Source organism: Poeciliopsis prolifica, unplaced genomic scaffold, assembly GCF_027474105.1.
Source record: "Poeciliopsis prolifica strain line A6 unplaced genomic scaffold, Auburn_PproV2 SCAFFOLD007, whole genome shotgun sequence".
Taxonomy (NCBI): domain Eukaryota; kingdom Metazoa; phylum Chordata; class Actinopteri; order Cyprinodontiformes; family Poeciliidae; genus Poeciliopsis; species Poeciliopsis prolifica.
The window spans coordinates 3,850,715-3,874,802 of record NW_026562382.1 but is presented as its reverse complement, the minus strand read 5'-3'; the positions used below and the strand labels follow the sequence as shown (position 1 = coordinate 3,874,802).

The 24,088-nt window shown below is 39.5% G+C and overlaps 1 protein-coding gene across 3 annotated transcripts; it reads left to right on the top strand.

The window, feature by feature from the left end:
- Positions 1-1,670: 1,670 nt before the first annotated feature.
- Positions 1,671-24,084, top strand: ppp2r3b (protein phosphatase 2, regulatory subunit B'', beta). Of its 3 annotated transcripts, XM_055031552.1 has the most exons (15): positions 1,671-1,839; positions 2,280-2,659; positions 13,053-13,238; positions 13,581-13,684; positions 14,272-14,374; positions 15,965-16,039; positions 16,141-16,227; positions 17,158-17,314; positions 17,801-17,849; positions 17,929-18,018; positions 18,098-18,273; positions 20,126-20,244; positions 20,345-20,451; positions 20,894-20,935; positions 22,523-22,627. In XM_055031552.1, exons 2-14 carry the CDS (start codon positions 2,312-2,314, stop codon positions 20,910-20,912), a joined length of 1,620 nt encoding a protein of 539 aa, XP_054887527.1. In that variant the 5' UTR covers positions 1,671-1,839; positions 2,280-2,311; the 3' UTR covers positions 20,913-20,935; positions 22,523-22,627. The 3 variants fall into 3 exon arrangements, with proteins under 3 accessions (XP_054887527.1, XP_054887526.1, XP_054887528.1); XM_055031551.1 differs by lacking the exon at positions 20,894-20,935 and having other exon boundaries at positions 22,523-24,084; XM_055031553.1 differs by lacking the exons at positions 1,671-1,839; positions 2,280-2,659; positions 20,894-20,935 and adding an exon at positions 8,340-9,069 and having other exon boundaries at positions 22,523-24,084.
- Positions 24,085-24,088: the final 4 nt, after the last annotated feature.

Sequence of the window (24,088 nt, the reverse complement as noted above, 5' to 3'; positions counted from 1 at the left end):
TTTTAGTGTAATGTAACTGTGGAAACGAGACAAGCGTCAAGTGCCTCGCAAAATATTCATACCCGTTTCATTTTTCAGTTTCCGTCACGTCACAAGGACACACTTTACTGTATCTCAAGGAGTAAGTTAAATCCACCGGAACCGATTGCCTTAAGCAGTCCGCTCATTTTGAAGTTAAGTCAACTTGAGTGCATTTTATTCTCAGTATAATACCAGCTGGTTTTGCCTCAAAGGTTTATTTTTGGTTTTAGAGAGAACATTAGTGGGAAAAAAAAACATTGTGAAGACTAAAGAAGACCACAGATAGGTTAGGAATAAGGTTGCAAGGATCTTCAAAGCGGGGTTGCATCATTAAACAGCGCCCTAAGCTTTGAACATCTCACAGAAATCTGTTAAATTCATCATCTGAACACATGGCTGTCCACCAAAAGCTACAGGAGAACATTAATCAGAGAAGTAGCCAAGAAGCCCTCGGCACCTCTGGAGGAGTTGCAGAGATCAACGGCTCAGATGGGAGAAGCTATTCACCTACTGGTTGTTAGTTACAGACTGCATATATCTTGTATTTATGGAAGAGTTGTTATAATACAGGCACTGCTGGGGGCGGAAAAAAGACATAAGAAGTCCTGTTAAATGTTTGCCAGAAAAGGGAACAATAAATACAGGTCAGTTCTGCAAGAAGTCTTTCTGCAAAAGACTTGAGACTGTGACAAAGGGGTGCCTTCCAGTAAGACAAAAGACCCACAAGGGCATAGTTTAGATTAAAAGATTATTCATGTGTGGGGTGACACAGACATCCAGACCACATCCAACTGTGGCAAGACCTGGACATTCCTGTACATAGACGCTCTCTTCAAATAGTCTGACTTAACTTGAACTACTTTGCAAAGAAACTATGTTGGGCATCGATTTTAGTCTCTAGCTGGTAATGCCGATAGAGGCATATTCCAAAGGATTCATGTGTAATTGCAATAAAACTTTGCTCTGACACGAGGGAACTGAGCACTCTACCTTTCCCGACCACAAACGTAACAATGAAAATGTTATTGCCAACATTCTTTGACTTATTAATCAGTGCAATGGGTGAGAATGATTATTATCATCTGGAAAACGTAGAATAGAATAGAATAGAATAGAATAGAATAGAATAGAATAGAATAGAATAGAATAGAATAGAATTTTATACACAAGGATAACAAAACTGACTAAGGATACTGCAAAAAAAGAAAAAGAAAATCCTTCCATCATAATAAGTTGTACAAGTGTTGGGGCGAAGGAGGAGTGGTAATTGATGCTTCTGTGTGGGGTATTTTGTGCCGGAGTTATACTTATACTGCAGACACTGGTGAGTCATTTCATTTTAAACTTTCATGTTTACTTTTTATATTAAATAATATGGAAGATCATTGCATCAAAAGATTTAGTATTTTTCCTTTTCATAGTATTAATAGTCTACTGTTATAAAGACTGTGTCACATGAATTAAATTAATAAAAAGAAGGTGTTAGATGAATGATAGGCAGAAATAATGCTCAGAAAGGAGGCTTCCATCTTATCAGTGATGGAAGCCAAATGGTAAGATCCCCCCAAAAGCACCGGAATTCTCATCACCAGGAGCGAACTTTCCCAAAATCTCGCGATAATCTGGTGTGGTTACCAGGGGAACGCGATCTTAAAAGTTATTTGCTCCATTTGTTCCGCGTCTCACTTCCAGGAATTGGCGACAGGACCGTGGCTTTATTTTTTGCTCTAACTGTATATAAATGCAGTGTCGCTCATGAAGGAAAAGTAGTGCAACGAGATGCCGACGCGTTTCACTCCGCCGTCCGCTCACAGTGAGGTTCGTTTGTTCGTTTATGTAGCATTAGCATGTCAAAGCTACGTAGCGAACCGAGACTGAGTTTATTTTCAACCAAGTGGCATCATGAATAGACCAATTCTCTAAACTCTGGTTTATGACTTGTACGTTACGGGACACATTTCAAGTGAATCACAGATAGGTTGAAGAGTTGTGCTCAAAATATGGTTTAAGTGATCAGTTTGTGAGGGTAGAGCCGCAGGTTCGTATTATACTTTCTCCCTGTCGGCTAATATAGACTGAAAGTTGGCGCTAAAATTGTTTACGAATGTTAGATGTTTACTTTAAACTCAAGGTAGATGTGTTCGTCTGTCTCATTCAACGCTGAGATGTGAATTCATGCCAATTGTTGTTGTTTTTGTCTGAAAAAAAAATACAAATGTTTTGCTTTGACACTGATGCTACTTTCCTCCCCTACACAGTTTCGTCCTTCAGAGAAACATTAGTCAGCAAGATGCCGTCACCACAAGTTCTCCAACCGGTTCTCAAAGTGAAGGTGGACGAGCTGTTCCTCAACTGGCTGAGTGATCCTGGGACACAGTCAGTCCTCAAGGATTTCCTAGACTTAATCAAAAGTGGCGAGTACAGCGGCTTGAGTGGTGGACATGCGCAGGACAAAAAGTCGTTGAGCTTCAACGAGAACAACAATGTGGCATCACAGAAGAACCTTTCCGAGAAAAAGCCCCTGGGTACCAATTCAAGCCCTGCACCCAACAGCACCCTGCCCTCTCGCAGCAGCAGCAATGCACGGGTGACAGGACCCAATGGGAGAGTACTGCGAAGGTCTGTCAGCACGAAGAAGGTAAACTCTCCCTTTAAGCACACTGTTATAACATGGAGGCTGCATTGATGTGCTCGCCTGTCTTTCCATTCTTGTCCATCCACTGTGTTCTGCTTAACCAGATCTGGTCACAGTAGTACCAGGTCCGGCAGGGAAGCCCAGGTATTTCTCTCCTCGGCTCCTCATTCGGTGTGAGTCCAAGACTTTTCCAGGCTGGAATGGGAAACATAGCCCCTTCGTTGTGCTCTGGGTTGTCCTCCATATTTCCTCCCAATGTCTTGCATGTGGAGAAAGTGTCTTTTTTGGTTTGTTTCACTGTCATTATTTCCGAATTATGTGAGTGCTTTGGCTCATAGTGCAATCATATCGTAGATTTGAGCATTTTCAGTCACTATCAATATAATTTCTAAAAAAATAGAAATAAGTGCTTATAAGAGCTTAAATACATTAATACAGCATAGTTAATTTATAGGCAATAAATTGATGGAGGTAGGATTTTGTGTGGATTAGAAAATGGGGTAATAATTGACCTGGAGTCTCAAGTTGATCTTCCATCAAATGTTGTCCCATTTCTTTTTTTTAATTAAGTTATTTTTAACAAACACAGTTTTTAAAAAATATTTGTATTTTTATAATTATCAATTAAAAGATTTTTTTTATCTTTAAAGAAACAGCCTTATGAGATGAAAATCCAAGAATCTTGAACCAGTAACGTGTTTTATTACTTAATAAAATATCTGTGAAACAAGAGCTGCAGTTACATGATATTCTGATGCAGGACATTCATGTGTCGTATATGTCAATAAATTTAAGTGTGAAATGACTAAAACACATTAATTCTGTAATTCTATATTTGCAACATTTTACAATGACATCAGAATTTTTTATGGTTTTTATCAATTCTCAAAAATGATCTAGAATAAAGCACGAGAGCACTGCTGGACGCATTAGTATCTTGTAAACAGTGGAAATAACAGAACTCATCTTGTTGTACCTTTTTAGATCAAATTAATGAAAGTACAGTGAGGCTTCTACCTGAAAACACCAGATTTCCGATCCACTAAGAACTTATATCTGAAACTTAAATCTTCATTGGAGTAGAAAACTTTGTATTAGGGGTCAATTTCACGTTTTCATGGAAGAGATGGCAGCAACTGATCAGAAAAATCTGCATATGTGGATGTGTTTACAGTACTTCCGTATTGCTGTTTTCTCTTGGATTTTAACTTTCTCTTGCTGGCCACAAGAGGCTGCTGACAACCTCACAGCAGTAATTATATTCCAAACAGAGTCTTCATGTTTGTGGGTCTATGTTGTAGATATTAATCAAATTCTCTAGGCCCTCCCTTCAGTGAATTTGGTATGCGGTCAGGGAGTGTTTCACCCAGCCCTACCTGAATCACTCAGGTTGCTCCCTATGTTTTTGTGCTATTGATCCTATTTCATCACATCTACGCCTCTAACTAGATTTAATTGTTGGGGAAACAAAATGTCAAAAGAATGTTTGTCGAAGGACTCGCGTCCTAGTGTTGGATTATGAATGACCCCAAGACCGTCAGACAGCTGGGTGTACGTGCTTCTCAAGAATGCCCAACCCACACGATGCTGACTCGCTAAAGAGGGGCACAACTAAACATTCAAGTAGTTATCGGTTGCCCATCTGTTTCCTTACTGCCTGGAACATCAGGGAGGGGGAACATAAGAAATACAAAGTCACATTCCCAGATTTTCTTTGGTGAAGTAAGTCCAGTTTGTCACTCAATTTGCACTGACCAGTTTGAAGAAAAACTGGCTGAGTGTTTTCTTTGTTTCCATGTGGGAATGGTCTACATGAATCCGTACTCTTCCCAATGACCTTTGGCCCTGATACCCGCTCACCACAGATTATTGCAAACCAGCAGCTGGAAAAGTTCCTGTATTTCGCTGCGACGTGTCACGCGTTGCGACCGCTCTGATTCACTCGGTATCAAAGTGATAATGATGTCCTACGGGTGTGATATTTCTATTTTGAGACAACCAAAATAAATTCCGGCATTCAGATGCATTCTTTAAAGGCTTACTCAAAAATTCGATTTATGTCACACTGGTGCAGGCTGGAACAGCTGCTCTGACTTTGACATCAGACACTGATAAAGATAGCCTTGGTTCCCTTGTGTTGGCATTAGTTACCCAGAACTCTGGCAGTGAGATGAGGTGTGGCAGCACATTCATCCTCTGCTTAATTTACTTTTATACCGCCTTTATTAGATGCTGCTCATTGTCGGGATATGTGGCCGTAGATTGTTTATTTAAAGCGCGTACAGTAAATGCAAAGGTCTTTGTGAATGGTTGGCTATCCTGCCTGCTAGCTCAACTTAAAATTATTTACCTTGTGAACGCACCATTGACAAAGAACCAGTACTTTGTGGACAATACGCAGCGGATAAAACAGCTTTTCTTTGACTAGAGGTGGAGGACACATCTCTCAGCCTCTTTATCTTTTTTTAACTTGCTTTGTGGGGTTAAGCAATATGGCTGCTGTTACAAGCAGGGGCCTCTGAGAACATGTTATCAGTTGCCTGCCGTTCAAGAGGGGGGAGACGGTGTTATTCCCCAAAGTACTTTTGTTTTAGTTGTGGTTGGATGTCAAGAGTGGACAGTTTCAGAGTGTGGTTTCACATCAGACCGGAAATAGCTTTATCAATAGGTACGTTTTTGTTCTGTGATTTCAGGCAGAAAATAGCCGAGAATGATAAAATGCTCCTGTAAAACAAAATGACACTATGTTTATTACGGTGTCTTTTACAGTGGGGCATGAGATTTAAGATTTTGTCTGTGGTGGTCTTTTACTCTCTTCAGTTTATTTTATCCATCGTGTTTATTAATGTCTGCATGCATGTGCCGATTAAAATGTATCAAGTTGCTGGATGAAAACATCCTGAAATCAGTTCAGTCATCTGCTGATGAAGACCTGTTGTTCCTAAAGTTTACCATTTCTGATTGTAAACTATCTTGTTGAGCAAGAAAAAATGTAAATAAAAATAATAATGATGATAAAGATGCTGATAATAATCTGCTTCAAACAGCAAAAATGATCTATCCCCAAGACTACTAGATGAGAGTTTTTTCTTCAATAAACCAAACTTACTGAAATAATTTGAGAAATAATGAATTAAAAAACAAAAACAAAAGTGGCACCAATGATTCAGAGTATTTCCTGTGCTAAAAACTCCTTTCTGAAAAAAAAACAGAACAAAAACTTAAACATAAGCACACGTGTTAGTTGATCTCTGCTGTGCTGAATATTACTCCCCTGTATCCAGATTTGATTGTCACCTTCATTAACAGTATTTCTCAAGATCCCTGTTGAGTGTCAGTAGCTGAACACCCTAAAGTCCTCTAACTTGGGATCTTTTATCCACTTTTTCCCCACTCTTCTGCAGGCCTGTAGGTTTTTTCATTTGTTTGTTTTTTTTCCAGCAGTGTGACGATGCTATTGCTTTTATTCTTATGCAAGATGGCTGATCTGTTTACATCATAAAGTAGATCCTGGCACGCATGCTGTCAGTCAGTGAGTTCATCATGTTATCAGTAAATCAGGCCTATGTTTGGCACATTTTCGCATTACGTTCCTAATCCTTGTCATATATCGAGCGGCAGCAGCACACTTACTCATGATGTAACCGTGCTGTAGCTTAAGCAAAGGGATGTGTGCACAACTTGTCCCTCTGGTGCAACTAGGTTACTAATGCTAAATCTAAAGATATCTGTTCTTAGCATTAGTGGAGCATCATGTATGCTGCTTTAACTGGTGTTTGCTTGAGTAATGGTCTCTTGCTCGAAATGTTTCATTTTAGCTGTTGTGTAATGAGGTGAATATGACTGGCCACATGTTTGTGTACAAATCAGATTTGCTGCCGGAGTTTACAGATTAGAGACGCATGGTGGAGTCACCGGGTCCCTGTGTTTGTTTTCATGTTGTTAAATTGATCCATCAGAGTGGAGACAGACAAAGACCGCTTGTTGACCCACTCGCTGGTGAGTTGTAGTTTGGATTGATTGCCGAAGGTTTCTCATCTTCATGATTTTAAGGGAAAACCCTTAATGTAATCCCAGAAGGAGGTCAAATTCTAACAGGCATCACAGGCTGTTGTGATAGCAGCAGGTCTTGCCTCTTAAAACATAAATTTGGTTTGTTTCATCTTGTTAGGAACTCAACAGTAAGGCCAAAGATATTCTGTTTAATTTTTCTAAAAAAAAAAAAAAAAATCGATAACACAAACCCATCAAAAAGCAAAAATCTAGAAAAAGAAAATGCCAACCAAGATAAATCTGTTTACAAACAAAACTTACCTCTAACAATGAACGCACAGGGAGATTGATAGACAAAGGGTAGCCTGTAAGAAATGAGGAGGGACGGGGGAAGGACACCAAGACAAATAAATGCACTTAGGGATTTAATTCAAGCCAATAAATTATAACTTCAACACAAATGTGACAACTGAGAACATCATAACATGAAGATGTTTCCATTTCTCAAGTGGGATGTTGAGACCACTGTATTTTCTCCAGAGTCAAATATCTCTGCTTCCAAAAGTCTGTTGGATTCCTTCACGTCCTTGTTGTATCAAAAAATTCAATTTCTTTAATAAATAGACAGTTGATGACCTAAATAAACGGCTTTTATCAAATATGTGAGCCCATGTTAGCAAACAACTGCTTTAAATCAATATTGCAAAAAATAAGAAAATATGATCCAATATGCTGATGTGGAAAACAGCTAGGCATGGATTATGTAAATAGTTATAAAGAGATATATTTATATCAGTGCCAATTTACAGACCATCCCAAGACACATTAAGCTCAGTTGCTTACTCAAATTAAAATTTTCCATCTAATGCTGTGAACAACCTTCATACATTCCTTTTTAAAGAAGTGCAGTGTGTTGTGTGGTGTTCAACCATAACAACAGGGTTTGTACAAACCAGTGGAAAAACTGGATTCGGTGAACCTAAGAAAGAAGGACAAGTGTTTTTAGTTTCTTTTCACAATTATTGTGTTGTAAATACATAAAGGTTTACTGACCCAGCTTTCCCATGTGGACATTCTGTCACTTTTTTGATTGTCAGACGACGGACTATGTAGCTAACTATATCTCTCTGTATAGTTAGCTTTTCGAGGACAGCTGTTGAGCTGCAGGACCGGTAAATTTCCCATCATTCCGGGGCAGCGAAAACTGGAAGTGGATGTTTGTTTGAGGACTAAAGATACACTCCTGTTTTCCCATATCTAGTTTCTTGGGTTGCCCAAACAGTGTTTGGTGATGCTTTTAATAGGCAGAGTTGACTGAGTTGGTAATCATTCTTTGAGTTTGACATGCCGGGCCCCCCTCTCAATTGCCCATCAACTATAATAAGACCTGGAATGACTGGCAGCTGAAGCTTGCAAAGGGAAGTCAAAATAAAAATCAGAAAGATTGGATGTTAAGTAGTTTGTAATATGTGTGATGAAATTATGGCTTGGCCTGCAGTTATTTTATCTAGGAGTACTAAATCCTATGTTGTTTACTTTTAATTTTTCTTCTAATTATGTCTTTCAGTCTCAGTTTATTTCAGATTATTATCCTGTAATGTGTAGCCTTCGCGGTAGGTCCTGTTTTTAGGAATCTCATGGTTCTGTAATGTCAAGATCTCATCCAGTTGGATTTCCGGGCTCTTATCAAGGACAAAGTTTTGCCAAAGCATAGTGTGCGGAAGCTTTGTACGAGAAACATCAGTAAACACGAGCAGCGCATTTTCATATCAAGGTGCATCTTCCCAATTGATCGCCGAACATTGCAGGCAACAACAAGTCTCGTCTCTTTACATAACCTTTCCACGAGCACGGAGGAATGTAAACTGAAAAGGGCAGATCCACCGCTCACACCCCTCCCGTCCCCACACACACAGTCCAAGTGAGTCCCACACACATGCACCCAGTCACTCCTTATCTCCACCAACAGCTTTGAAGCAAGAGCTCCTTGACCCATCCACATGTGTGTACGTGCACGTTAGGTAGAGTCAGGAACAACAGGCAAGAGCTGAGGGTTTTGTGACCAGATCTGGAATGGGAGGGAATGTCACAGTAACAGCTGCTCCCTTGCATTAAGAGGCTCTGAGGCTGACAGAGGACAATCACAGGGACATACCCCCAAAGAGACCCTCCACTGTGGTGAAGTCGCAGTGCAGATTGCCTGTGGTTTGCGCGACCGAGAGAGGGAAAACGCTGGATTGAGGCGTTGTGTTTGCGCGTGCGACTGCCCCATCCTGCCTGGAGCAAAGATGAGGATGAGGGAGCTTACTTTACGTCAGGATCCCGACCTCAGGAAGGAGCTGGCTCTCCTGGCGCGGGGATGCGACTTTGTTCTGCCTTCTCGGTTCAAGAAGAGGCTCAGAGCCTTCCAGCAAGGACAGGCAGGTGTTTTTATTGAGTGTGCTGAACTTTTGTGTTGTACGTCATCGTCGTTTCTCGTTCTTAAAGTGGAAATGAAATGGTTGTTGAACTTTCTAAAGGAAATGTAACAAGAAGTTTTTGGGGGTTTTTTTCTCTCCAAAGATGAGGGGGAAACTTTCTTCCACCTGATTATATTTCTGTTTCGGTACATTGTGTCCAGCTGCTTCCCTGTCCTCTTTCAGACCACATCATTTGCAATGTGCAAAATGTCATGTGGCTTAACAGTTGTGCTCAAGAGCTCTGCAAGCATGAAGCGAGAGAGGGGACAGCGCAGGGCAACAGGAGATGTTTATGTCCTTTTATAGCCATGGCTGATACCAACACAGAGCAGTGACAAGCAGAGGATCAGCAACATTTGTCATTTGTCATGATAAAATAAGCAGATTATCACTTGTGGTTTACAAGCATCTTTTGCACCAGGCCCAGATTTCAAAGGCCTTAATAAGCTGTTGTTGAAATCTTTATTGATAACGGATCAATACAAACCCCAGAGGCATTATTTAATATTTTAACAAGTTGCCGTGTGGGTGTGTTTTTCTTCATTAGTCACAAATTGATTCATTTGTAAATCTATTAGCAAATGGACTTGAGTGCAAGATTATGACTGGGAGTAGCATCATGTTTTTAAGTTGCTTTATTAATGGATGAACATAACAGTACTGCAAGTGGTTTCATCTGTCATTATATTATTAAAGTGCAACACTCTTATTATTTGGTTGAACTTCATGACACTTTGTGATACACAAAAGAGGGATCTTAACAGTGTCATCTCGTAACTCCAAAGTCCTCACAGTTTTATATTTAAGTGGTTTCCAGGTGAGTTTGTGGTGATGGTGATTCTTAGACAAGCCTAAATATCTGCTCTGTTTGTATTGCCACTACAAAGGAGGACAATTACAGAAAACAACAAACATCCCACATTAACAAAAGCATCACAATCACAAAAGAAATGAAGCTTCTTATTTGGTATCATTTGCTGATGAATGAAAATTGACTAACAGTTTGTGTTTGTCGTTCTGTGATTTCAGTCTTTGATTGATGTAGTAGGTTATTGTTCTCTAATAGAGGAAGAAGATTTGAATCCAATAGAAGATGGAGAAATTCAACAATTATTCTGATTTCTGCATCAATGCATCTGAAGTGGGAATACTCTAAAACTTTTTTTTTTAAATCACTTAACCCAATACAAAGGAGTCTATTTACTTGTTCTTGTTAGATCCAAGTAGATGAAGAAACACATTTCTGTCTTCCTTAGATTTGAGTATTTGTATATTAGAAGACCGTTGCTGTTCAAGAAATAATAGCAGGCACTTCATCAGAACCCAGCAGAGCACCAGTTTTCTTTTTCTTTCAGAGATTATGCAGCTGCTTTATTCAGCGTTTGTGTCATTGGGAAGAGTACAACGGTTATCAATGTGAAGCGTTAAAGCATGATTCAACCCCTACAGCCTTGGGATGAGTTGGGTTCAATCAAGTTCACCTTTTATCAATTAGACTCTGTTGGTGTGAAAACAAGCAAACCAGAGAATTCACCAAGAATATGAACAATTTATTGCCTCCGATTTTACTAATGAGAAGTTTAAAGAACTATATTAGATTATGTAATATCCTATGTAAATTGGTCTAAAATGTAGGGGTGCACTAATCAGTCACCTCAGATTTTAAATTTTTTGATAATATATGAAACCCATCTTATCCATTGATCTTACCTGTCTCCTTGAAAATAAGCCACTTTTTCATCTACTCTGCAGGTCGATGAGCAGCCTGAAAACTGTAATTGGTTTTCATTCTGCTGAAAACCAATTACAGCAGCCCGTAATTGGCTGCTGTAATTGGCTGTAATTGTAACAGCTATTAAAAGCTGGTTTTTTTTTTTTTGTTTGTTTGTTTTTTTTCAGTTTCTGGACATTTAAATGTTCAAAATTTTTAATTTACAGAGAGAAAACGATAAGAACTGAATGTTTCGAGTTTGGGCAGGAAAAATAATGGTGTTACATCATGTAGGATTAAAATGTGAAACGGGGTCCTTTGACGAGAGAGAAGTATAATTTTATAAACAAAATAATATCCACTAAGAAGCAGAATGTTGTAGAATATGTTGATGTGATCTAATGAATTTGGAATTTTTCTACTAATTGAAGGGCTTTAGCTGAGCACTGAGTTAGCACACTGCTACAATAGTCACAATAAAATTTACCACTATGAAAAATTCTCTTATCATATCTCTGAATTAACAAAAAAAAACACACACACACACATTAGTAGCCAATTTATCAGTGTTGCATCAGGACAGGTGACTCAACCTGATGTTACCCAGACACTTGAGCAAGCTGCTTCTTATGCAAAGATCCATAATACAAGACAGTTACAAGTTTTTTGCTCCAATAGCCCTTTTAGAAAAAAGTGTTGGCAGAGCATTAAAAGACATTAGAGTTCACGCTTGAAGATTATTTACTTTACAAAAAGTTTTCTTTTTAAGTTAAAAATAACAGAAAATATGGAATATCCTTGCAAAAATCTACGCTATTTTTGCAAGAAACCTTCATTCATTTTAGGTGAAATAATGCGTTTCATTTGTGAAACAAGAAATGCCAAATTTAAAACTCGAATTTGGTTGAAAGTAAAACTGAATTTGAGGAAAAATAAAATGGTATTTGGAAAATATAAGGCTGCTTGTCATCCTTTCCGTAAGCTTTATAAAACAACTTTTATGCAGATGTGCATTGGTGCACTTTACTTGATGAATCAAAAGCAGTTTGTGTTTAAGACCAAGCCAACTTTGAACTGTAAGTTTTGCTTACTCGACATGAGTTTGATGATTTTTATGACCTAAATGCTTCATTGTGTTTTCCTTTTCTTGAAAGGTTTTGCATTTGCCGTGATAAAATGGAAGTGAGGATTTTACAGAACAGACACTGTGGCATATTTTTGCCATGTAGCTGGCCCTCTAACTGTGGAGCCCGAACATGTCTCCTGACAGAATTTAAAATTAAATGCCCCTATAATCAAACCATTTAGTCTGTCGTTTACACATATCATACTACTGCCTCTAATCAGGTAGCAGTTGTTTTTTTGTTTTTTGTTTTTGCTCCGTGTAAAGATGTCTCTGCTTGTTATTTTTCTTTAGTGTGAACCACAAACATTCCTGCATCATAGCATTGTACTCCATTGGTCCCTGGAGTACACATTGTGGTTTTTGAGAGAACGTGTAATAGCTTCTAGTAATCTACATTTCAGACTGGACACCAATGATAAAATACCGTTTCGAAACGGTCATGTAAAAGTGTCCACAGAGTTCACTTTACCACCAATTGTTGCGATAAACAATGTTGTTTTGAGACAGTTTCAAGCGCTATCCTGATAATGGCACAATAATGCAAATTTGCTCTCTAAATAAAAAAAATTAACTTTACTTCTTTTTTTTTTTTTTTTTTTTTTAAGAACACTTCACATTGGAAGTGAAAGATATTTAAAATATATAAAATAAAACATGACAAACAAAAACAATAAATAAATTGGAACTAAAAATCACTCAGAGCAGAAACCATAAATTCAATGGGTTACGATGTCTCTTTAAATAACATTGCCCTTCAAGAAATATGAATCAATAGAATGGAAATTATCAAATCCATTTTGTCGTGTGATTGATCGATTATTCTGACATGCAGTAAAGGTCAAAAACTGCTCAGAGGCATTATTTAGAGACTGACGCGTTAACTTCATGCACATCAGGATTACCGATAGATCCTAACTTCATCAGGAATATATATTACAGGTAAGTGGATAATGATTATGAGTCCTAAGTATTCACAGGCCTTCCCTGATGAGGTCTTTGGACTGCTTAGACATATGGTTACATGTGGAATAAGCTGTGTTAGCATTTCGCTGCCTTAATAGCTAACAGTTTCTGTCTCTGTTTTATTTTGATCTTATTCTTCTTCAGGCCCAGGTGAGGACGGAGGAGCCGGTTACAACTGCACTGAGTGAAAACATTCCCAAGTTTTACTTCCCACAGGGCCGGCCCCAAGCCAACCTCAACATCGACGGCCTCATTTCCAAAATTGAGAAAATATTTTCACAATTCCCAAATGAAAGAGCCACCATTGAAGACATGGGGCTGGTCGCCAAGGTGAGAACGTGAGCAGTCGCATCGCGGTCCGGCCGCCCACCGGCGGATTATTTTCACTGGTGCCATTTGGCTTCCGACGATTTGAATGTTTGCTGGTTTTAAAGAAAAACTCCAATTGGAAAATATCATTTCCGTGTTGCTAAGGAATGTGGTCAGCAGCCTGAGGAGCACCTGAGAGCAACGACAGCTAGGTTTACTCAGAGAAATCTGTCAATGATACAATACTGCCTTTTTTTTCCACCAAGCGTAGTTTTGAATTACAACTCCCATCTGTATTTCTTTTACATTTGCTCTATTTTCGAAGCTGCCCTTGTCATGCACTGCCTTGTTTTTTTGTCTTAGGCCTGCGAGTGTCCCCTCTACTGGAAAATGCCATTGTTCTGCTCAGCTGGAGGCGACAGGACGGGTTTCGTCTCAGTACACAAGTTTGTGGCTATGTGGAGAAAGTAAGACAATAGCTATTTTTATTCCCACTAGACCATTGGGTCATTCTCTCCCAGCTAAATAGCTCACACATTGGCCTCTGAACAATAGTGGCTGTTCACACAGGGAACATGGTCACTGAAAACACATCTTTACTGATTATTTATTTATTTATTTATTTTCCCCAGACAGATGTCATTGGCTTTAGAAAGAGCAGAGAAAGTAATAAAGAAAGTAGAGGGCAGTAAAGGGAAGAAACTAACCATTTGGTGTTTTACTGTATGAAGCTGAGATACTGTGGTTCTATGTGCTGAATGTTGCTGTGTGCAATAGTCATGCCCTTGTTTAAATGTGCGAGTCTCCAGAGAACTCGAACAGACGTGGCCTTTGACCTAAACCCATGACTAGAGCTTTCTTTGTTTGGAGGCTATAACACCCTGAGCACCTTAATCAACCAGTGCCGATGCAGAATCCTAATTTCAGAATGTATTATTCTGCACTTGTAATCTTTAGTCTCGGGAGTTAAACCTTGACTGAATGATGAAAAGTGGCTTTCGAGCCAACGAGGCAGCAACCTCACAACCATCTGTTCTCTCTTTTGCTTTTCCAGAACGCTGCAGACCTGTCACGATGATGCTTCTAAATTTGTGCACCTCTTGGCCAAGCCTGGCTGTAATTACCTGGAACAAGACGACTTTATTCCATTCCTGCAGGTACTGACTACAGCACACCCAGGGAGAGAGCAGGACTTGGCAGTGTGGGATGGCAAAATTGCCCTGGCTTGGGTGGCGCAAACTGAGCTTAATTTGCAGGATGCCCTTCTGAGACCTTCCTTGTTTATGTAAAGAAGGGAGAATTTGTGGTTTGTTTTTTTTTACATTGCCATGCAGAAGTATTTCTAATACATGTTCATATTTTGTCACATTACGACCACATACCTGTGGAGGGTTGTGTTCCAATGTGCTTCATTGCATTTCTTTTCAGTCATATCAACACAAAGCGGTGCATAATTCTGAAGTGGAAAGAAAACTGTTTTTTATTATTATTGTTATTATTATTATTATTATTATTTTCTTGTGTTGTGTACATTTGTATTCAACTCCCTGAGTCGGCACTTCATAGAGCCATGTCTTGCTGTGGTTACAGCTCCAGGTCTTTTTGGGTAGGTTTCCACTATATTTGCGTATCTAGAGATTCAAATTCTATACAGTTCTGTTCACCTGACTAAAGATGATGCAATTTGCTCTCTAATGTTCTCCAAAATATGAGTTCAACAACCAGATGCGTTTTTGCTTAGCTTAACTTACACAGACTCCTTAACTAGTTAATTTATCAACGGGTATCACATTAAAGAGCGTCAAATATATGCCACACTTTTTGTTTGTGAAAAGTGGTAAATGTGTAGTTTTCCTTCCATCTCGCTTTAGTAACTCTGCTTGTGTTGTCATTCCATCCGGCAGGTTGTTCGTGGGCCAACCCGGCCCTTCCCTTCACCTGATTCACATTCATGCTTGTGCGAGTTTTCAGTCCGAGCCGAGCGCGCGTTAGCATAGCGGCAGAGATTCCGTGTGGCACACGCTGTTTAATTTGTACGGTTCCTCCCGGCGAATCGCCTTTGACTGTTTTGATGAATGAAAGGTGGATTGCAGTGGAGTAGATTTGACTGTCCCGGCCTGTTTCCTACGCCCAGTGATTTATGTGTTTTCTATGATTTAATTTCTCCCAGTAAGAGTCAAAGAGGCATGACGGCTGCCACGGAGTAAGGCCTTTTAATTTCATTGCCACCATCGCATTTATGTCAACGCGTTCTTCCTTTGCTGGGTGCCAGGAAGGTTGGATAGAGGAAAGACATGAGGAATTGTTTTAATAAGACTGTAACTACAGTTTTGTTAGAAAACGCATGCGTTAGTGACTTCATCACATTATGAAAGTTGTAGTATTTGCTCAACTGTCTCACTTAGCGCTTTAAGATTTCACAGGAACATTTGTATTGGCCAGCTTCTCTCAGTAATCTCTGATGTGTTTTCTGCTCCCGTGAGAATTGTGACAAAACGTACAAGAGGCCGACATCTGATGTCTCTATTAGTGTGTATTCATACTCCTGTTCAGGCAGTCTTTGGGATATATCTTTCACAGATTTAAACCAGATGTGGACTGTTACTTAGCTTGTCTTTGAAAGTAATGGTGTAATTTACCAGAACGTATCTGTTAAAGTGGCGGCTGTAAAACTTCACAGGGCTAAAAATGATTATTTCTTTTGTGGAGCAAAAACTGGGTAAACCATCTGTACTTTATGCTTTCAGGATGTAGTGAACTCGCATGCAGGCTTGGCCTTTCTAAAAGAAGCACCGGACTTTCACTCGCGATATATCACCACGGTATGTGGAGAAAGAAAGCCCATTCACACGCCGTTGGTACTGAACAGGACTTTCTGTTTTTGTGTCATTTTTGGAAGTGAACACCGCTGATTCTTTTTCAGGTAATTCAGAGGATATTTTACAATGTGAACCGGTCATGGACTGGAAAAATAACCTTTTCCGAGCTCAGGAAAAGTAATTTTCTTCAGGTAAACCTCATAATTGTTATTTTTATCTTCTTGTATCTGGCGCCCCATTCAAGTTTATCCATACACCCTTTAATATTTCCACATTTTGTCATCTTACAACTATTATTTTGTTGATACTCTGTTGGACTAAAACAAAGTAGCAAATAGTTGTGAAGTAGAAGCCATATACATTGTTTTGCCTTACTTTAGTAAAAGAAAAAACTGAAAAGCCTTTGTATTTTTCCCCTCAGACGCCATCTTTTTCCATTTATCTTTGCAAAATAGTTTCAGCTGAATATAACCGGACAGTTCTGGCTTCACCACCTAAAGATAACAGTTGTTGGCTTCAATATTATTTTATCACTGAAACCACTTTTTAATTTGTATAGGTCCAGATTACATCAATGTGGAAAGATATTAAATATTGCCTTATTTTAAGTACTCATTGAATACAGAGAAAATTAATATTTGAATAGTTTAATAGGTAGTTATAATAATAAATTCTGCCACCTGTGGCCATTTGAGGCATGTTTTGTTTATCATTTTTAATCTTTTCTTTAAATGTGAACATCTCTGGAGACTCATTGTCTCAATTACAAGAGAGATCCGTTAAATACATTGACAACAAATAGCATAAAAACAATAATAATAGAATCTATTTAGCAATTCTAAAAATCAAATGTTCAGTGTGATGTCCAGTTTTGTTTTTTGCAGTTTACAACTGCTCTATATTTGTTTATTACATTAAATCTGTATAAAAAAATAAAAAAACACATTGAATTTTGTGCTTGTAAGGAGACAAACTGTGAAAACATTTCTTAACCTGGAACCTTTATGAAGACACTTTATTTAACTTGGGGATTTGTATATGTATATTTTTAGATCATACTAGACTATTGGGTTAAACGTCACATGGAAAGAAAAACCTTTTCTCGTCATTTATTTGCACAGAATGTGGCACTGCTGGAGCAGGAGGAAGATGTGAACCAGCTGACAGAATACTTCTCTTATGAGCATTTTTATGTGATCTACTGCAAGTTCTGGGAGCTGGACTCTGATCATGACCTCTACATTGACCAGAAAGACCTGGTGCGGCACAATGACCAAGGTGAACCAATCACGATCACTTCGTCACATCAAAAACTCTCCCTACCTTTTTATCCAACACTAAGCCATTAAACTTGCTCCATTTCTGACATTTTTGTTTTGTATTTCCCCAGAATTTAAATGGGCCAATAGGAGAGTTTTGTAGGACCGTATAAGCTCCTCACCCATAGCCAGTAAAATAGATTAATCTCCCCCTCTCTTCACACCACATGTTTTTAGCTGACGATTCGAGGGTGAGGCAAGGGAAATAAGACACAAGATCAATAAGGGAGCAGCGTATATACTCTGCTTCAATGACGCCATGTCTGGAACAATTTCTAACACTATGCGGTCACAGCGATGACCACCATGAGTTATGGTGCTGTCACAAAAACCGAACTGGAAAGAATGAGAACGGGGCCACATGTGTCGAGTTGTTTGGTGACCGAGAGAGACAGAGAGAGCGAGAGCTCTGTTGTAAGCGACCGCTCCGCTTTGTGTTTTGCAGCCATTTCCCAGAAACTGATTGAAAGGATATTCTCAGGAACAGTCACAAGGTGAGTCGAGTGTCAGAATATGTTGTTTTAATGTCAGCTACCAGTATTTATCTTGTTTATCTGCTGCTGTTGTCATCAGGGACAGACGGGTGTATAAGGAGGGAAGGCTAAGCTACGCTGATTTTGTTTGGTTCCTCATTTCTGAGGAAGACAAGAAGACTGACACCAGGTATCTTGACTTTTGGCCGCACTGACTGTATCATCCTACTTCCTGCTTTCTAAACTGATTGTATTTTGTCCCTTTGCAGCATAGAGTACTGGTTCCGCTGTATGGACCTGGATGGGGACGGGGTGCTCAGCATGTACGAGCTGGAGTTCTTCTACGACGAGCAGTGTCAGAAACTGGAGGCCCTGGCCATCGAGCCCCTTCCGTTCGAGGACTGCCTCTGCCAAATGCTCGACCTCGTCAAACCCGAGGTGGAAGGTCAGCGCTGTTTCACATTCATCCACATAGCGCGCAGTCTGGCTGTCCTCGGTGGCAGATGCACAGGCGCGTTTTCAGGCCAGATCATTGATCATCGGCCGAGGGAACGGTTACAGATGAGAGGACTAACTGGGCTGCCTGCGGCAAGCTGCTGGTGTCATCCACACTGTCAACAAATTCCCTCCAACACTTAACTCCTCCGCTGTGTGATTTAGAAGTTCACAGTGGGGTATGCGTGTTTAGTATTGACGGCCACTGCTGGAATGTGACCCAAGTGCAGCCCGATGGTGTGCTGCACGAGTAGAGTTGTATAAAATTACATGTAACCTGATATGGAACAACCTCTTCACCGAGATGCTTTTTTCTGAACAGTAACTAGGCAGAGCAACCTAAAGTATTCGAACAGATTGTGGTGGGGGGGGCACTTAAAATTCTTCACGTAGGTAATGTCATAAATTCAAAGAATATCCATACCGCTGCCAAGATGTGTAACTTTAAAGCCTATTGCTTCCCTGCAGCTGAGCAGAAACAGCTGAAGCCTTCATTGTCATTCCCACAAATACACTAAGTGACAAAACCGGGATTTTTGAGTATATATATCTGAATTTCAAGCAGCAGACGACTTAATACAAAACAGGCTAACCTTTGAGGAAAGGGAAATACCAGTAAATCTTTTTGTGTTTTACTAGCGTAGCGTCCAGGACAACACCATTTGTCTTCTTTCGGGATGCCCCTGATAATGATTCAAGTTATTAGGATATAGGCGAACATCAAGTCCAACTCCAGTACTTCATTAAAACCATGTACTCACAATAAACTCAGCAGCGTTATTATATTTTGTCGTAATAATGCTTTGAAAAGCACGACATTTCCGGGTACATCGGTCAATAAAGTTTATTTGTACAGTACATTTCAGCAGCAAGTAGATCAAAGTGCTTTACATCATAAAAACTTCATGAAAAGTCACAACATCTGATGATGCTTTTGGCTAGGCTAATGCTAGCACGTTTAGATGTGACTCGTTGATAATCTGACTCGCAACACACATCAGTTCCAGTTGTGCGTGTGCAGACGAGACACTAGCAAAAAATTGTTTGCATCCTCCATAAACGTTCCACTTTGAACGTCGTAAATTGTAATCGCAAGAGTTTCAGCTACTTTCCATGCAGACTGAGCATGTGCATGGTCGGTCATACAGGCTTAAAAGTCAGGTTTAGTTTCTGATAGGCGGCTGAAACACCGGCAACATTTCTTGCTCCCGTTTTAAATCCCATTCAGTACAGCATCATTGGCTAAGTTCAGTCGAAGAAATAATTGGCCCCAATATTATTTGCTACTTGGTATTTGCTGACTAATCAGGTGGTTTGTTGATTTTAACTGGTTGCAGCACAGCTTTACCAGGACCTGTAAACTGGCTGAATATTAAAACAATTAGAGATAATTCCAAAATGATAGTTTATTACAACCCAACCATACCATGTCTTTAAAGACGCAAAACTGTCTGGTGATGCTGGAATATGTTATTACTAATATGCTCAGTGAAAGCAAAGGCATAAAATGGACAAACGGTTTTCATTCTGTTCCAGAATTATTTATACTCTTGTCACATTGCACCCCAAACATCAATGCTTCCCTGGACTTTACGTGATAGGCCAACACAGATTGGTGTATAACTGTATAACCCTTAAAATAGTAGGTCACCTACTAAGTAAATCGAGTCCATCTGGATTTAATTTAAGATCACTGTAAAACCAGTTGCTTGGTTTTACAGTGGCTTTAGTGCTTTCTAAAGCCACAGTTTGGGAACTTAAGTGTCTTTAATTTTATTTATTTTTATTTTTGCATTGGGTAGATAAGATAACCCTGCGGGATCTCAAGAGGTGCAAGTTGGCCCATATCTTCTTTGACACTTTCTTCAACATCGAGAAGTACCTGAGCCACGAGCAGCGGGACCCTTTCTCTGTCATAAGGGTGAGTAAGACAGGATGGGTCAAGGTCATCCTCCCATCAGAGGTCGGTCCATTTTCTAACCACTCCTGCTTTTTTTTTTTTTTTTTTTTTTTGTTCCAAGGAGGCTGAGACGGACGGCCAGGAAGTTTCAGACTGGGAGAAGTATGCAGCAGAGGAGTACGACATCCTGGTGACAGAGGAGGCTGAAAATAATCACTGCAACGATGTGTAAGTGTGACGGCAGAAACAGCTACCGCTCCAATAACGGGACAGATTTTATTCAAATATAGACGAAGCGCAACACGTGGACGTTTGTCCACCTGTTGGAAGTCTTTCAGAATAGTTGAATCTAGGCATTTTGTGCTTCATTCGATTGTAGAAATACCATTGTGTTTTTAACCGACGATGCTTGAGACTTACATTAGTTAGAATTTAACGTTTGTTGTACATTTACTGATGCTAAAAATCGAAGAAAGAGATCTTCTTGCAGGTGTTTGACCTGAAAAGTCTGGTTGTTTTGAATTGTCTGTCACGGTGGACATTTTATGTAGCCAGCTTGCTCTGACTGAGGATAATGTGCAGCAGCAGATGAGCTCCCCCCGACCCCTCTGACAGTGAATCAGTGATTAAAAACCAGGCTGTTGACAGGCATGTTGTGTGGCACTTTTAGGAACACCACTGACCTCTAAAGACAGGCAGCTCCCCAGAGCAGGTAAGACACTCAGGGTTTTAGCAGAGCCAAAAGTTTTCCTCCTTCCACTGTTTTTTTTTTTTCCTGTTCCTTCTCTCTGGGAAAGTTTCAACCTAAACCTACCCCTAGCGTCTATCCTCTGTCCACCAAATATTCACACATTCAAGACAGAAACTAGACCTGGGAGTTTATTACCGAAACTCACAGCTTTTTACATTTAAATCTCTATTTTACATGAGGGAAAACATGAAAGCTCCTCCACATCTGTCCCTGCCTTCGTGTGGTGCTCCTGTGTCCTTTCCGGTTACACCTGCTTGCTCAGAGACGCGGTTCAACGTCATGGATAAATCTATTTTACTTGCTTTCTTGCCACGACGACTAATTTCACTCAGTCCGACTTTTGGCGTCCTTTAAAGATTTATCGGCACGATGCGGTAAGTTTGTGGAAAAACGGCAAGTCTCTCAACGAGAAACCGTCTCCTGCTGCCAGGTTTGATTATTCTTCAACTCCTGGCAAGAAAGCAAACGTGTTTCCCGCCTGTGTTCGTAGCATTTACCCCATTCTGCTGTCGAATGTGTAGAAATGGCACAAGTTGGAAATTCATTTGAAACTATATGTATTTTAATCATTCTGTCAAATTTAGCTCACACACAGTGAAATCCAGAAGTGTTAATACCCCTTGAACTTGGTTGAAATGCTTTGTCATATTCCAATCACGAATTGTCCTGTTTTACGTTTCGGGCCAAAACAAATTCAGTTCAATTCAAACCTACTTTATTTGTCCCAAAGGGGGTAAATAAATAATCTACTTCATTTGCTTTTATCACTTATTTTTTAAAAATCTTTTTCTGGTTATATGGTTAGATGTTGAAGTAGATGTGATCTTGCCTCCTCCATTTCAACTCTAGGATTTGGGTTCATACTTCAGAGTATTATTTGAGCTGCTGCCACAGATATCAATTGTCCAAAAATCATTTTTTTAAAAATCCTTCCAGCTGCACAGCATCATAAACCAGAGGAAACAATTAGAAAGATTAGAAAAAAGATTATAACTTTTTTTTCTTTCCTTTAGAGAGCTACACTAACATACTACCACCATGAGTCGCGAAGTTCTAGAAACTCATAGATGTGAAGTCAAAGAGAAATTGTGACGATCTGGAAATAGTGGCATGCTTTGGTATTCTGCTCAGAGCGTCACCTTTCATCAGGAATCAAAGATCTGCGTCTAAATCCCACTAATAATCTGTTGCAATGAATGGAGAACGATTTCAGTGTTCAGATGTCAGAAAATCGTGCATCATTATCCTTCCGCTTTGCATTGGTCCATCCCAAAAAAAAAAAAAAATCCCAATAAAATCTAGTCCAAAGGTTGTGAATACTTTAGCAGGACACATACCTGTTAGAAGAGCCTGCCAATCGACAAACTTTCTGTGGATTGGCGGACTCTTCCAACACCGTCGTAAGTCTTGGAATACATTTTTACCACGATTGTTTAAAATCCAGCATTAATTAAAAGCACCTCGGCGTCCTGTAGAGAATCTCCAGAGGATTTATTGGTATCCAACAACTATGTTATTGGTAATCCCCGTCTCCTTGTGTCTGTTTAGGTACGATAATCCCTTGAGCCCACTGGGGCAGCACATCTCCAGCGAGTTGGGTCTGACGAAGAGGCACTTCTTTGAGATCCCCACGCCACACTGCAACCTGGACATGGCCGAATACGAGTACGAAGACGACTTCGAATGACGCTCCCTCCTCTTCCGTATATACAGTAAAACGTGACGCGGCTATGAAAACGGCGTCGCGCCAAAAAAAAAAAACAACAAAAGAAATCGGCAGACTCCAGACTCAAAAACCAGAAGGCGCCTTAGACGTCTCGGAGTCCCGCACGTCCAACGAACGAATGGTCAAAAAGTGTGTGGCGCTGCAAGGTTTGCAGCACTCAGAGGCAATTTTATATTTTCATGTGTCACACTTAAAAAAAAAAAATCACCAGCGATGACTTAATAATGTTGAAAGCTGTAACTCTTTCTTACTTTTCTTTCTTTCACTATTGCTCCCCTCCTCATGTTAAGAAGCCTTTACCGTCACGGATCATTCAGGGAAAGTCCTGCTGCACCAAAACATCGGAGTTGCCAAACGGCATTAGTTCTACACCAGATCTCCCTGAATAGTTTGAGACCTTATTGATTTCATTCAGGGATCAGATTTATTGGCTAATGTTACATTCCAGTAATCATATCAAAGGGGTTTTTTCTACAAGGCTGTAAATGCTTAAAGGGTCTGTTGCTGTAAACTCCTAACGAGCCACAGTCTAAGCCTTCTGCTAGCCATTCACACGACCACACACACACACACACACACACACACACACAAACCACATACTGTACGTGTCTGCGTTCATTAGGACTTTAATGTAGAATTGGGTTTCTAAATTATTTGAGATGAATTTATAAAGTACTGTACATATTTATTATGAGTTTGCCGTGTTGTAAATGATTTGGGGTTTTAGACATTTTTCTATGGTACAGAGAACTTTGCGTGAATGTGCTTTGAGAGGAAATAAAGGAACATTTATTTGTTTTTGGTTTTTTTTTTTAATTAATAATGAAGCTTTAGTTACAACAGTAAAGGAATAGTGCTGGTTTTTATACTATATGACTAAATTCATCTGAAAAGAATGTGGGACATTCTCTGAATGTATGATTTTCTTGTTTTGTTTAGTTTTGGGGTTTTTGCCCCATGTTGCTCTGTCACCGTTGTACTTCTGCTGTGCACTCAAACCTGCATAAATGTTCCGATGCCAAAAACATAATTTTTTTTTTTTCTTTTGCATTTTCCACATGGGTATGAAGTAAGAAGGCAAACACTGAGAAATGTTTTGTACATTTAGATAAAGTGGCAGAAAGGAAAACTGAGCAATGATTCAAAAATGATGGCATTGGTATCACGAGGAAAATTCAGTATGATTTACGGTGGTACTGTAAAGATAAATTCAACATTAGCGTTCAATCTTTCTGTTGGACTAATATTTGAAATATTTTAGCTAGTTATTAAAGGGACACTTAATTTTACTGATCAACACTGAATGTCTCAACTGGGTTTAAGAGTCATTTAGTTGCTTTGTAGAAAAAAAACTCATGAGAAATAAACTTTCTATAGAATAAAATACA